Source organism: Perissodus microlepis, chromosome 12 (genome assembly GCF_051167445.1).
Source record: "Perissodus microlepis isolate ML-2025 ecotype Zambia chromosome 12, ASM5116744v1, whole genome shotgun sequence".
Taxonomy (NCBI): Eukaryota; Metazoa; Chordata; class Actinopteri; order Cichliformes; family Cichlidae; genus Perissodus; species Perissodus microlepis.
In genome coordinates, this window is record NC_140472.1 from 21,219,221 (window position 1) to 21,234,539 (window position 15,319).

General features: G+C 39.8%; 1 protein-coding gene across 5 annotated transcripts in view; it reads right to left on the minus strand.

Moving 5' to 3' along the window:
* The window catches only part of ntrk2a (neurotrophic tyrosine kinase, receptor, type 2a), a 106,609-nt gene that overhangs the window by 86,640 nt on the left and 4,650 nt on the right, over positions 1–15,319 (minus strand). For all 5 annotated transcript variants that reach the window (XM_084946225.1, XM_084946223.1, XM_084946221.1 and 2 more), the window contains exons 3-9: positions 14,880–14,951; positions 14,378–14,446; positions 13,334–13,482; positions 2,887–3,020; positions 1,750–1,882; positions 1,435–1,506; positions 1,010–1,237 (exon numbers count right to left, since the gene is read on the minus strand). In XM_084946225.1, coding sequence (XP_084802351.1) covers positions 1,010–1,237; positions 1,435–1,506; positions 1,750–1,882; positions 2,887–3,020; positions 13,334–13,482; positions 14,378–14,446; positions 14,880–14,951 — 857 coding nt within the window. The remainder of the gene's footprint in view (positions 1–1,009; positions 1,238–1,434; positions 1,507–1,749; positions 1,883–2,886; positions 3,021–13,333; positions 13,483–14,377; positions 14,447–14,879; positions 14,952–15,319) is intronic.

Below are 15,319 nucleotides of genomic sequence, written 5' to 3' on the forward strand. Positions count from 1 at the left end.
GGAGGCATCTTAATGAGAGCAGTGTCATCTTTCTGGCGAAAACAGATCCATTATATTTTGATCTAGGACTTTTTGAGAAAAGCTGAAAATACGTCTTTTTCTGGGTCTACACAAGTAAAACAAAAAGAAAAAAAAATATATATAACTTTTGGGGCCGCTCAATAAATTTACATACAATTTATTTATTTGTCTGTCAGTTATCCTGACTGTTTGTCTCCATAGCCATACAGATACGGAGTCATGGCTTTACATATGTTATGGTGTTACTCAGAGTCAAAGCTTCTCCTGTCTGCCTCTTTCTCATATGCACACATGAAAAACACAAAATAGTCCAAAAACCCCACCAGCAGCTAACAACAGCAACTGTGTTGCTGTAAGATTTTCAAAACAAAATCCTCCAGCTTGTTAATGGAAGACCAGTAAGCTTTAAAACATGTAGATCTTTCAACATAAAAGCCATTAATTAAATACAGAAGGCTATTCGGTTGACCAAAGCTGTCTGATTTTCAAAAGAATTCATCAGAGTTCATCGAAATCAGAGCCTCCAATTGTGTACTGGACATTGTCAAGATGCTTTAATAATGTGAGATTTTCAAAGTAAAATTACAAAATTAACAGGATGTTTATAAATAAATAATATATTTCAAATAAAACTTAGCTAGACATGAATTTATCAGAATGGTTTCAGGTGCCAGAGTTTCAACTATCAAAAGTATTTTGGGGCAGTCTACTTAGCTTCAACTTCTTAACAACATAGCGAGTCCTGCAGTAGCATTAATCACTCTACTGTTTCTCCAGAAATTGCATAGTCTAGTTCTTGTGATTATTAATTATGAAGAATATTTTTCCTCAATTAATAATTTAGTTAAAAAAGAAGTGGTATATCATATGTTCTTGAAAAAAATAGTAAAAATGAACTTGCTGATAATTTTTTAATAACTAGATCAGGCATCGTGATGATAGTGGTGTAGAAAGAGAAAATAAAACATCCAATAATGTTGTATCTTACCATCGGAAGGCATGTGCATGAAATGAGCATCAACTTCTTTTTCATCTGTGCCATAGGGGTTTGCAACCTCTAGTTTGTAACGCCCATTGTTGATGTGTGTAGGGCTGTCCAACTGCAAGCAGCCATGGTACTCTCTCTCAGCGTAGTCATGGATCCTGGTGAAGATGTACTGCCCCTCCTTCACTGGCGTACCATTCTGTGACCACTTGAAAGTTGGCTTAGGGTTTCCTAAAGAGAGGTAGTGAAAACAATACAAAAGAACCAGTAACGTTAACTAGTTTTCATTATTTAAAAAGATTTCATTACCCTATTTACGCAGGTACTGGTGTGACTTAGGGAAAGTCTTTTGTGTTGGGACCTTGTGAAATCACAGAAATCAAACATCAGAATATGACTAAATACGATCATGTGGACATCTCTCGTACCTGTCACGCTGAAGGGAATACACCAATGATGATCTGGAATTGCGTCACTCAGCTTTGTGATTTTGGGAGGAACTGATGCAGTGGAGAGAAAAGAGAGTTTAAGAGCAACAGTGTGAAATTCAAACAGAAGACAGAACTAAGATAAGGCAAAGGTAAAAACTAGCGAAGCGTGCAAGAACACAGATTAAAAGATGAGAAGAACCGTTGTCTTCTCAAGCTTTTAATTCTCTGATTTAAAGACTACGCTGCATCGAGGGATGCTTTGACAAATTAATCTTCACTAAATTGGGGCAGTTTGCCAGAGGATAAACTTACATAGTATATTCAGCACCACGGAGGACTCTTTGTCTCCTACAATGTTTTCAGCTGTGCAGCTGATCTTGCTGTTGTGATCCGTGGAAGACAGGTTAAACAGTTGCAGCTTGGAAGTCTGGCCCGATGTCGCTATCTGCATGAGAAAAGAGCAGCCGCACAAACAAAAACTGATTGCTTAGTAGAAGACAATGTCTTCAACGTCAGATCGTGATGTTAAGAGGTCCAAGAGCCACATTAAGGAAAAATTGACTTGTAAATCAGAGTGGACCTCGATAACGCTCAAGCTGTTAAATGTTCATGATATGTGCATAAAACACTAGAAACGCTGGGTTATGTCATTCATAGCACTTTAAACAAGAGGGAAAAGTATGTGTTGACAGTAATATACTCTAAATTGCTAATTGTTTTTATGATGACACAGCCGGTCTGTGGTAGCCAAACCCTTCTTCTGGTGTTGTGGGGAAATCAAATACTTATTTCCCTCATGGACATGCAAATCATGTCAAACTTTTTTAGTAATTTGTTTTGTTTTGATATTCTGTCTCTCTCCATTAAAATGAAACTAACAGAAAGATTAGAGACTGTTCATTTCTTTGTAAGTGAGCAAGCTTACAAATTGAGCAGGGGATCAATCAGTGTACATGCTTTTGTCTTTGGGGGAAGAAATTCTAACAGCAAGCTACTACAATCTTTTACACGTAAGACTTTAATTGTTGTAGACTTGTGAGGTAGCTAGTAATGGGCAGCCATGTGGGCAAAAATGCCTGGCTAGAGTCTGTCTTTACATTTTCGCGGAACCTGTTCCCTGACTTTGGGGGATTGCAAGTGACGAAGTCTTCAACACACACAAGCAACCAAAATGCAGTTATAATTAATGGTAATAAGCCATTTATTGGAAATCAGAGTAGGAACATTAAAATAACAGTATCATAGCAACAAATGGTCTGAATACTGAAATGCTGAAATGTAAAGCTCATAGAGCACAATATCATAATTTCTGTAACAGTAGGACAGCAGTGCTGGTACATTGTAAAATAACAGTAAAACTATAAACCTAAAATGTAAAGGGAAGTGTGTGTGTGTGTGTGTGTGTGTGTGTGTGTGTGTGTGTGTGTGTGTGTCTGTGTGTGTCCTAACCTCATAGTTGGCGACACGTATCATATCCCAGAACAGCTCAGGAGATGGGACACCAGAGGTCGTGCACAACAGCTCCATATTCTCTCCCTCCATTTTGGTCAAATTGGATGGGGTTAACGTTGCCGTGGGAACCTCTGCATACAGCAAGGGGGCAGAAAGGAGGAGAGAAGAGTGAGGAGAACGTAAAGTTTAGAGATGGCGAGAGGACAGGACAGGAAGTGGTAGGAAAGGAAGCAAACTTAGGATTTAAGGCCTGTTTAAGGCCACTGTTTTTTTCTTCTCAGTTGAAATACAAATCACGTAAGAACCTCGACAACAAGAGAAGAGCAGGCAAACTCACACACGCAACCACAGGGACACACAAAGAAAGAGCTCGAATTCAATCTCCCACTCTCTTTCTCTCGCTTTCATTTAAGCACACTCACCCCAATCAAACAGTCAGACAAAGAGACAGAGTTCAAACACAGTGATGGTTACACTGATTACTAGTGCATGTCTTCAGCAGCCCAACTACTAAATTGATTGGACACAGTCTAAAGCCCCTGTCAAAGCAAAGACACTGGTGACTGTGTGTGTGTGCATATATGTTTGTGTGTGTGTGTCTACATAGCTGACCAGGATGTGACCTGAGCATGACCAATCAGACTCAATCAGAGTCTTGCCACTTTTGTCCCCTGTCCAATAACATCATAGAAGAGAAGAGAAGAGAAGAGAAAAGAAGAGAAGAGTGTCGACAGCTACTGCAGATAAAAACTGGACCGATTTCTTATCAAACCCCATCCTCTCCCCACCTGTTTCCAACCTCTTCTGTCCGTCGGCAGAATGCTTATCACCAGGGCAACCCACTTATCACTACGGCAACCCACTCAATCACTGTGAGACGCCGTAAAAACCAGTCATTTCACTGGTGGCAGCCCAGCTACTATATCAGAACGACATATCTTAACAGGCTCTCAGTAAATCAGCTTTCTACTGCCACTACAGCCATCTGCAGGCTGCACATTACACACACACACACACACTCACACGCACATCTCCCACTGAAGCCAACAAATTAGCATAAAACCTCTGCAAACCACCGTGATTTTGATGTAAGTGCAGCAGGATCGTTATGACCTCATGTTCAATTATGGTATTTAAATCATCCATGCCAGTGTGTGATCCTGAATCTTTAGCTGCTTAGATGTTTTCAGAATCAACAAGTGGGATTGAAAAGGGTTTTATTGTAATTATGGACGGTAGATCGCCCTGCAATTGTGACAACACCAGCAATTATACGGAACTGTGTCGTGTATCAGCGCTGAGCCCACGCTATAGTTCACCTGCAGCCACTTGTGAGGAAATTCTGGCAGTCGAGTGTCTGCAAGGGATGCACGACATTTATATTCATGCAAGAGAGTTAGACACTAGCTAAATGGATTTTCATTCAGTCTTTTGACTAAAAAATCCCGGCTATGTTTCTGTTAGTAGTGTTGAGCCATATCTTTTGTGAAGGCATGGCTGAACTTTGCGGTGGTTATTGATGTAGGTCTGTTTTCTTGTGAGAGATGTAGACATTTACATTGTGACAGTCTGTGACACAAAGACAGAAAACCATTCACACTCACACTCAAACCACTCAAACCATGGCCAATTTAGAGTCACCGTTTAAGCTAATGCTTTCCAAAACATACGTTTAAACAAATAAAGACGACATGCAATAAGAGCGAAGGAAGAATAAAGGTTAAAGAGCACAAAAATCTGAGTGGTCGAACTGCTTGTTTTCTTCTTATTTTTAAGGTTATTTCCTGTCATGCATTGCAGAATTTCAAGTATTCTTCTATTATGAGTAGAAATATAAATAGATTACTGTACTTATATTGCCTCAATTTGTGATTTGATGATATTTTTCAAATAAATGCAGTGCAGTGCTGAAACACCATATCCCACGGATCCTTAGCTGGGCTCAAAACTGATGCTGGTGTCCATGGGATTTGATTCACATCATCTTGGACTCATGAAACCCCTTGACCTCTCAACAGAAGCATCTGGAACTGCGATGGTTTTCCGTGTTCCACATTCAGGTGCTGCTTTTAATTTCTCACTTGTCTGTACTTGAAGTTGACACGCTCACTGTAACAACAGGGTTTAGATTTGTACTGAAAGGTCAGCTGAATATTTTTTTCTTTTGTCTTTTCCACACTGCTGTAGCCTTCACACTTGTATAGAGGTGTTTTATTTGGAAAGCAGCTCATTATTCACTCATCCACTCAGGCTGTCGGAGTTATTCCGTCTCCGACATGCATCCAAGTGGTAGCGTCTATGTCCTTGTGTCCTTGTTTTATATTAATCTTATATTGACACATAAAACCCTGGAAATAACTTGGTTGTACCATCAAGATTGGTCTTTTGGAAATTACTGAATATTAATTATGTCTAAAGATTCCACAACAAAATTTTTTTTTCTAATCTTGGAGCTCTGTATGGAGATGTGCATGGGATTAGGTTAATTAGTTCAATCTAGATTGACTGTAGGTGTGAGTGTGAATGGCTGTCTGTCTCTCTGTGTTAACCCTGCAACAGATTACATCTGTCCAGGGTGTAACCTGGATCTTGCCCTGTGACAGCTGGTACTGTCTCCAACCTTTCCATGACTCTGAATTGAATAACTGGATCGCACATCTGACTTTTAAGCCAAGGGTCACAAAGCCCACGTCAGACGGGTCAGATAAAAAGAAAATGCATCACTTTACCACTAATTCAGACTGAATCTCGTAAAAGTTAAGAGGCAAAGTTCATTGCATCTGATACTGTGCATTGTCAGTTGACTACTAGGTTGCACTGGAATAAGCAAGAATGATCAATTTAAGTAGAAACTGCGATATTGCTCTGTTAAACGTTGCTTAAAGACTATATTTTAGTGTCACAAAAGAGCTTTCTTTTCTGTAAACGACAACCTCTCAGGTAGAGAAGTGGGGAAAACTTCACAAATGACCCCTGGATGCATGACATTACCTATGCATATACTAGCTCTTGACACTCCTTGACACCTGGAATCCATATTGCATTCATTTTCCAGGATTATGTTCAATGAATGGGTGATGAATTACAAGTACGGCATCAGCGACAGCATTACTCAGTGTCATTGTTGCTAGCTTTTGCTACAGGCCACAATAGGCACGTTTGTATTGATGTTTAGAGAAATGTTAGCATTTATTATGTAACCTTCCTTCTGCTCCATCATAATGATGTGTTTTTTGAGGCGATGCAGAGGCAGAAAGAGAGTTTTCTGACAAAATGTATAGCAGAGAGAGGTGAGGAAAGCACTGGAGAGGCACGCAACACAAAGTCTGTCCATAAGTTTGCCTGTGAATGTTCTGCTGTTCATGCACTGTGAAGGATTCACAAATGATGCAGAGACAAAGGGAGGAGGATGATGTGTTAATGATTGCTGATCTCTTGTCTGAGATTACAGTCAATCAGGCTGACACTTAACTCCAGCATCAGATCAATCGAAAGTTTTTAATCTCTCTACACTTTTTTTTAAAATTTTAATTAGGCCACATTTAAATGATTGTACCGAGTTCCTCAGTATTCTTGGCCAAAGTGGTTCCAAGGAAGGACGACTGGTGAACTGGCAGCAAAGACATGGTCACAACGTCATTATGCTTGGCCTGTGTGTGGCTAAAAACCTTAATGCTGCCTTTGATATAAAGGTGTCAGAACACAGTGCATCACAGCTTGCTGCAGAACGCTGAGAGTAGACATGCTGACCCATATATCCACTACTGAATACATCTAAATCGGGCATCCGAGCATCTGAGTCGACAAATCACATTTTCTTTTATTTTCACATGGACATCGGGTTGTGTGCACATCATCTTCCTGGAGGAGAGATGACAGCAGAATACGCTATCGAAAGAACTCAAGCCAACAGAGGCAGTGCTATGCTCTTGGCGATGTTCTGCTGGGAAACCACAGGTCCTGTATTTCACGTGGATGCTACTTAGACACGTACCACCTGCAAACATAGTCTGCTTCCTCTGTGATGGTAGAAGCTCTCTCTGCCAGGAAGGAAGAAAATTGCAGTAGTGTAAAGAATAAAATATCTAACTGAGAATGAAAACACAACTTTAAACCAGGAGAATCAGATTTATGTTCTATATGTCTCAGTTTTCAGTGTTTAAAGTTGTTGTTCCCGTTTTGAGCACTGTTTGATTAGGTTCAGACTTTTAGGGGTCCTACTGCCTTTCTGAAAGGTTTAAAGATTTTATATGCATTTTTTCACACCATAAATGCTGTGCATTAAAATACAAAGCAGTCAATATTATTATGGCAATTAAATTAAGGCTAAGTTGCGGTTTGGGTTAAATAGCGTTGAAAAGTCATCTTAGCTTTGAGAAAGATTCTCTCTACACAGTCTTCTGTATGGGAACGAGACACAATCACTGAAACGTAAATGGCTGCAATTCCTTTCCACATTAAAAGGGTTAAGCTATGTAAAAAGACATCCTTCCTGCTCATTTCAAAATCTTAGAACTTACTTTCTTCCATTTCTAATAAAGATTGTTTATTGAATTGTTTTGACTGCCTGTCCTCTTTCCCACAAACTGTCCTTCTTAATCTCTCTTGAATCCTTTAGTTATGAAAACTTCAAAATGACAGCAGCATGTCCTTAGAAGGAAAGCAGGAGACCCATGTCTTAAGACATTAAGGCCTCGATGACCTCTATGTTCCTGCTTCTTAATTAAGATAAAGCTGCAGTTATAGTGCTTGACCCTTAAAAATGTTAGAAACATGATGTCTAACCAGATGCTTACTCTGGATGGCATTACCTTGGCCTCCAGTAACTCTGTGAGGACTCTTGCAGTCGTTTTAGACCAGGACATATATGTAGGACTGCTTTCTTGCATATGCTCAATATCTCTAAAATTAGAAATATCCTGTCTCAGAGTAATGCTGAAAATGTAATTCATGCATTATTACTTCTTGGCTGGACTACTGTTATTCATTATTATCAGGATGTCCTGAAAACTCCCTGAAAAGAACTCAGTTGATCCAAAATGCTGCAGCAAGAGTCCTGACAGGGACTAGAAAGAAAGAGCATATTTCTCCTATATTTGTATCTCTTCATTGCCTCCCTGTTAAATCCAGAATCAAACTTAAAATTTGTCTCCTCACATACAAGGTCTTGAATAATCAGGCTGCACCTTATCTTAAAGGCCTCATAGTACCACATCACCCCATTAGAGCTCTTTGCTCTCAGACTGCAGGTTTACTTGTGGTTCCTATTTAAAGTAGGATGGGAGGCAGAGCCTTCAGCTTTCAGGCCCGTCTTCTGTGGAACCAGCTTCCAGTTTGGATTTGGGAGACAGACACCATCTCTACTTTTAAAATTAGGCTTAAAATTTGAGTATTTAGTTAGGGCTGAATCAGGTGACCCTGAGCCCTCTCTAAGTTACGATACAATAGGCCTAGACAGCAGAGGGCTTCCCACAATGCACTGAGTGGTTCTTGTTTCCCTCTGTTTTCTTTTTTTCCCCTTCACCCCAAGTGGTCATGGCAGATGGCTGCCCCTAGCTTGGTTCTGCTGAAGATTTCTTCCTGTTAAAAGGAAGTTTTTCCTTGCCACTGTTGCCAAGTGCCACGTTTGCTCACAAGCGGTTGTTGATTGTTGTGGTTTTCTCTGTTTTATTGTAGAGTCTTTATCTTACATTATAAAGATAAATACAATTTAACAGAATTAAGCTGAACTTCACAGGCCTGTTACTTTAACTTCAGCTACCTCATAAAACAAGGTTACAAGCTACAAATACAACAATCTGCCTCATCTGTCATGTGTTTTTGTGTTGTGCCTCCCAACTGCTTTACTGACTTAATTTACTTACTAAATCTTTTGTGTCTTGCTTTATTCCTCACTATTTAACATGTAAGAAAGTTCACATATGTAATTAGCATTTCCTGTCCACAAACTCTTACAGAAGCCATCTGGTCTGTTTTGAGTTTGCCTGTGCTGCTGAATTTTAGTTTTATCTACTATACAACTATGCACAGATTGGATGGTAAAGCCAATTAAGTCAGAAAGGAAATGACGGGGACGGAGGCAAAAATTCTTTGAACAGCAATCAAAAAAAATAGATGATTAAGGGCAACGACTGACTGTCATTTTGCGTGTTTGACTGGAATGACTAACTGAGAGAGACACAGATGAAGGCAGAGTGCACCTGTGCTGTGATGTGCCCAGCGGGAATCTGGTAATACATCTGCTATAATTTCTACAGCGCCGGGAAAAAGCACCCTTTGCTCAGGACAGCTGGTTTCAGTTATTCACTTTAATGGAATTTGATTCATTTAGCAGAAGCTAAAGGTGTTATAAGAGCGATGGTGGAAAAAGCTTAAACTTGCCCTTCTTACCATTAACAAGCGTGGCATTAAAGAGAGAAGGAACTGAGGGAAGGACACAAAATGAAAGACTTTATAAAGAGTTAAATATGGCTCTTTTGTTTTGTTTTAATTACCCCATTATTAAGAAACAGCGGGACTGTTAAACACCTGCCGTTGCCAACATTTTTGCTGAGTGACACAGCTGATGTTTTTATTTTGCACATTGAACAGGCTCTGTGTTTGTAATCCTTTCGGGGCGGAGCTCCAACCATAAACAGTCCATGGGGAAACACAGACGGAGAATCGTATGAGGCTCGCCTGTGAGATCAGTGTCGGCCCGAGGGCATCGATGGGCATTTCCTCTTTGTGCCTTCTTCATAATGTCGCTCAGAAATGTTCAGGCCCACAGACAGAAAGGTTTTACATAAAGCAGACAGGCAGATGGAAAATGCCAAATAAAGAGGAAGAACTATGAGCATGGAGCGCGAGGCCAGCAGTTTGGCCAGACTGAAAGGTCTTTTTTGGTGTATCACTGTTAGCCCTGGGGCATTATTTGGCACCCCTGCCCCACCATGTCCTCCTACTCATATGTCACTCTGCCAGGGGGTCCCCCGCCCACCTCTCCAGAGGCCCTGCTGTAACTGTGCTAATGCCAAAAATATCCTCTGCTAATGGAGGGAAGGTAGAGGGGACAGATCAATAGGAGTTATCAATGACATTGTTAGCTTCCTGCAAGCTAACTTATTGTTTGTGCCCTGAGCGTCCGGATTGCCCAGAGCTATTTTTCACCAGATTGATTCCTCTGTGAACAACAAAGATGCTAAAACAAAACCCCAAAACATGATTAGGCTCATAAAGCGGATTTGACTGATGATTTTTTTCTTATAAATTTAAGTCTGACATGAAAATTCCTTTATAATGCCACATTACTAAAATGAACTGGGGTGCACTCGCCATCCGAAAGGCGGAAACAAGTTTTATTTGCTTACTCTGGTCAAACTCAAGCTCTAAATGCCAGATTGAGACAGATACAGTGCACACGATTGGAAACAAAATCAACAAATCCAGAGAATGAGAGCAGGTCAGACTCTGAGACAGGTCAAGCTGTAATTTGACACATCTTATGAACAGAAGAGTGTCCAAAATAGAATGATTCATGAAAAATTCATACAGATGATATAAAGAAGGGAAGAATAAAGTGTCAAATAACTGCTGACATTTATACATTCATACTTCATAAACACTCCCATAAGCATAAAAGCCTTGTGGTTTGTAGAAGCCTGTCCTGGAAGTGTACTTAAACTGACATTACACTTATGTGGTAAGTAATTGTATGTGGAGGACTGTAAAGACATAATTCTTTATTATAATATTAACTGTGTTTCTTGGCAGGTCAAAGAAACGTTTCTTGATTAAATCTGTGGAAAGCGTCTTTTCTTGCTTTTAAAATGTGATCATCTTTGTGGGGTTTGCTTATAATATTGCAGCTTTCCATAAATCTCGAAAAGTTGTTTTTTTTTTCTTTTTATTCCTAGAGAACAAAACATGATTATTCAGTGGAAAAGGAAATGAAATCTGCTGCGTGACAGCAGGTCACCGGTGCTATGGGACACAGTGCAGATGGTCTTTATAACACTTCATTTTACTGCAGTACATACAGTCAGCAACTTTCAGAGTCAATGATGTCATCTATGTGCTGAATTACACAAAGCATCATATAGTCCTAGCATGCTGCTGTTGCAGGTGAGCAGCAAGAAGGAATAGATGAGCAACTTAGGCAAGACGATGCACAAATTTGGCAGGTTTTGTATGATCTCTGATAACGATAAGCGCAATAAACTAAATCCTGACTAAACTAACGTTTCTTTGTTTTCTGCATGTGGTGAGGAAAAGAACAGGGAAGGAACACAAAACAAAATCTCTAAGTAAGCTCTACGTACGACTGACATACGTAGCAGACATATGATGGTTTCTACAGGCAACGATCAAGATCTGTGCGTTTATTCTCTAAAATAGCAGCACAGCTAATACACACACGCACACATCGTCAGGCTCTCTGCAAACCTCCAGAATAAAAGCAGGCCAGATTGTTTTGTGAGTACGTGTGTGTGAAAATACTTAGGACGAATACTTCTACAATCGATACCCTCGTAGTTTCTGTAGTAAAAGCAAAAGGGAAAATAATCAATAGGGACGGCTCACTGAGACATAATGTAATAGCTTCATTAAACATCTCCTCCCCCAGGTTACACATGTACATATAAATATAATAATAAATATAAAAGCCTTGTTTTCATGTTGTTCACCTGCTCGTTCAATACAATGCTTCCCCAGAAGTACACAAGAATATTAAACATTGCACACATCTAATTGGTAAATGGACCTTTTTACTACAAGCATACAAGCATGTACCGTACAATACATCATGATGCTCTCTCTATCACTCTCTCTCTCCTTTGGTTAATCTAGCACATTCAATGTAATGACAGAGCTTTCAGTGATACACCATACAAGCATGTACCTACACAGAAGTACACTAGAATACTGGAAATAACACACATCTAATTGGTAAATGGTCTGGTACTTATAGACCTTTTTACTACAAGGATACACTGATCAGGCATAACGTTATGACCACTGACAGGTGAAGCGAATAACACTGATTACCTCTTCATTGTGGCGGGATCATTAATTGATACAATATACAAGCATGAACTTTTATAGAACTACACAAGAATACTGAACCCATCTAACGCACATCTAATTGGTAGATGGACTGGTACTTGAAGAGCTTTTTGCTACAAGCCAAGGGTTTTCTATCATGGATGCACTCACCCTACGGTGGATACATCAGGACCAATTTGGGGGTTGGTTTATTGCTCAAGAATACTTGGACTTGCAGGCTGAAGGAGCTGGACCTCTACCTCCTGAGTCAGAGCCTCCCCAAATTAAAATTTTAATACATGAACACAGTGGTGGCCCCTCTCCCATTGCCCTTCTGATTAGAGAAAATCTCTGACAGGTTTAACAGAACTTGCAGCCATTTTTTAAAACCTATCATCACATTAAACATGCTGGGTTAAACCAGAGGAGTGAAATAGAGCGCTATGACACATCCTAAGTGCATGAAATTTAGAGCAAACAGGAAGATGAACACTCGTAACTTTTGATTGGATGGCTGGACACCTGTCCAGAAAGGCTAAGCCTACCCTACCTAGTATTATAGGACAACACAACCCTCACACACTCACAAACGGCACACACATGCATAACCTGTGTGTCGGTCATTTCACTTTACTCCATCTAGCAGCTAATCGGTGCATCGCATGAGGAAAAATCCCAAGTGGACAAAGATAAATCAGTCTGTGCAGTGCTGATGGCATTTTGGTGACACACAACAGAGAGCAAACAACATGTTCAAGCCCTGTGAAAGTGAGGCTCTAAGTGTGCGTGCGTGCTTTTATTTGGTCATTTGTTTGCTTGCTCATGCATAAGACATTGTAGCTTTCTTCACTTCACAGTGTCTTGGGAAATTACAATATACAGGCTAAGCGACACTCCGTGTAAGTGCAATGCTGTCCGTGCAGCACCCACTCACATACCAGTAGGTATATATTACTGATTACTGCAGAGGCTGTAGTCAGTGCATGAATTGTACTCTTTGTACAGTTATCCTCTTAGGTGTTAACAGCAAACTTCAGTGTCTCTATTCATTCAACCCCCACACCTCCTGAGAATTGCCAAAACACTTAGCACATTTGTCTTCAAATATCAAGTTTCATACCGCACACGTGTACATACACATTTATACAAACTGTGCAAATAAAAACAGATGTGTCAGACATATGAAAAATACATAAGAACACGACAAAATCTAAGCAAGCCCTTGGAAAAATATTTGCACAGGAAACTATTAGGATTGATTTTTTTCCCTCCAGGTGCTTCAACGCTTTACACTCTGCTACAGCTTGTGAATGTTTTTTCCAGGTCCTTACCCTATTTGTGTGTGTGTGTGTGTGTGTGTGTGTGTGTGTGTGTGTGTGTGTGTGTGTGTGTGTGTGTGTGTGTGTGTGCACGCCCTTACCACAGTTAGGTAATGTCAGTCTGGACAGCAGTTTGCGTGCTCCTCCATCCTCAATGCAGCGTAGCTCCTGAATGTCTGCTTCCTCTCCTAACCACAGTTTGATCCACATGTTCTCACAGGAGCAGTGGAGAGGGTTTCCAGACAGGATCCTAGGAGCACACACACACACACATTGAAGATCTGTGAGAAGCAGAGCATAGCAAAGCACGAAAGAGTAACAGACATTTTGGAAGATTTAAGAAAGAGAGGAATTGTAACTGTTCGACACCACTAGTGTTAAGTTTCTGGGATTTGTTTTTTTCTTTTTTTGTCACATTACAAGGTTTCCCTACTAACATCTCTGCATGCTCTCTGTGCTGTTATTTAGCTTTTAAATCAGGGGGAAAATAGAAACAGGGAAAAAAATCTAAGAATAAAATACAACCTCAACCTCCTGGGTGAACACTTTTGATTGCAAAGGGATTGGACAGGTTGTCTGGTGGAGGCCAACTTGTCTCCAAACAATCACAGTCTGACTCAGACTCACTGCAATCACTCTCAGACAGATTGCCAAAGGGTTAAAGATAACTTCCATGTAATTTATAAACACAGACAGATTGACAGCAAGTTGCAATCAATCTGACTGCTCTGCGACATGTTTCTTTGCAACAGGCAACTCAGTTATTGTAGGGTTTTGTCTTACTATACAACCAACCGGTTGTGTTCCAATATAAACCTAAGTTTGTAGTTGAATCACTATCCCGCAACAACTATGTCACTATTTCTGACTCTCTGTTTCAAATTAGGATCTGGCTGGACTCTGAATGCAGCTAAAAATTCAGCTCCTCTTTAATCAAGAACTTCTAAAAAAAACATTTTCTTGCTTGAGGAAAATTACAGACTAAATAGAACTATAAACCGATGAGATTAAAAACCTAAGATGCTATTACAGATGCTACTGTATATATTTGTGTTTATCTAAAGACTCTCATAGTAACTAGGAGGTAAACCAACAGACACACACACGGATAGAAAGACTGATAGCAAAGGTTCCTCTGAACTCACAGATAAGAGATGTTGAGGTGTTTGAATATCCTCCAGGACAGGGATGACAGGTTGTTATCTTTCAGATTCCTAGAAATAAAATCAAACATTAGGGAAGAAGACTGTGTTTGTAGCACCAAAGCAAAGTAGTGGATTGTTGTTAGGACTAATAGCACATGTCTGCTTCTATCTACACTAATAAGCCTGTATTATATTTCTCGTTTAAAGTTTTCCCCACACATTGTCACAGACTGTCACAATTAACCTTAAGTGTCACATTAATTAAATATAATAAGTATCAAACTAAACTTTAATTATATTGACTCTGCATCACGGTTTGACTATCAATTATAAATCTTGTTAACCTGTAGCGGACTTCGTTTTTCATCAATCTCACTGCCTTCACTGGCTTTTCTTCTTACTTATTAATTTTCTCTTCACAGTGTGACTTGTTCACATTGTGTTGCAAAGGTACACATTTTCAATCGAAGGGAAGGAATAAACAGCATGACTTTTTACTCACAAGTACTGCAGTTTAAAGTTGTTCTGAAAGGCCAGCTTTGATACATATGTTAGCCTGCTGTTGGTCACCGTTCTGGCACAAAACAAAAGCAAGAACATCATCAGTATCTTCATGAACACATGTCTCACATCACAAGCCAGCCAAGACGAGGATATGTACCAGCAATAAGAACCTGGTAACCCATATTCTGCTCTCCTTATTGTCTTATATGACCTACAAACCACAACCAGGATATATATATATTAACACAACACTTTTTTTAGAAAGTAGAACAATTTAGGTCCAAAGAACTAATCAAATGATGAACATTTAGGGCTTTAAAAGAGGACACGCTTTCTGTTATTGGCTGTCCAATATAGGGATGTCTGTGATGCAAACTGACAGAGACGAACAAAGGTTGTTTTTCATATTAAAATGATATATCAGTCTCCCTTTCTGTT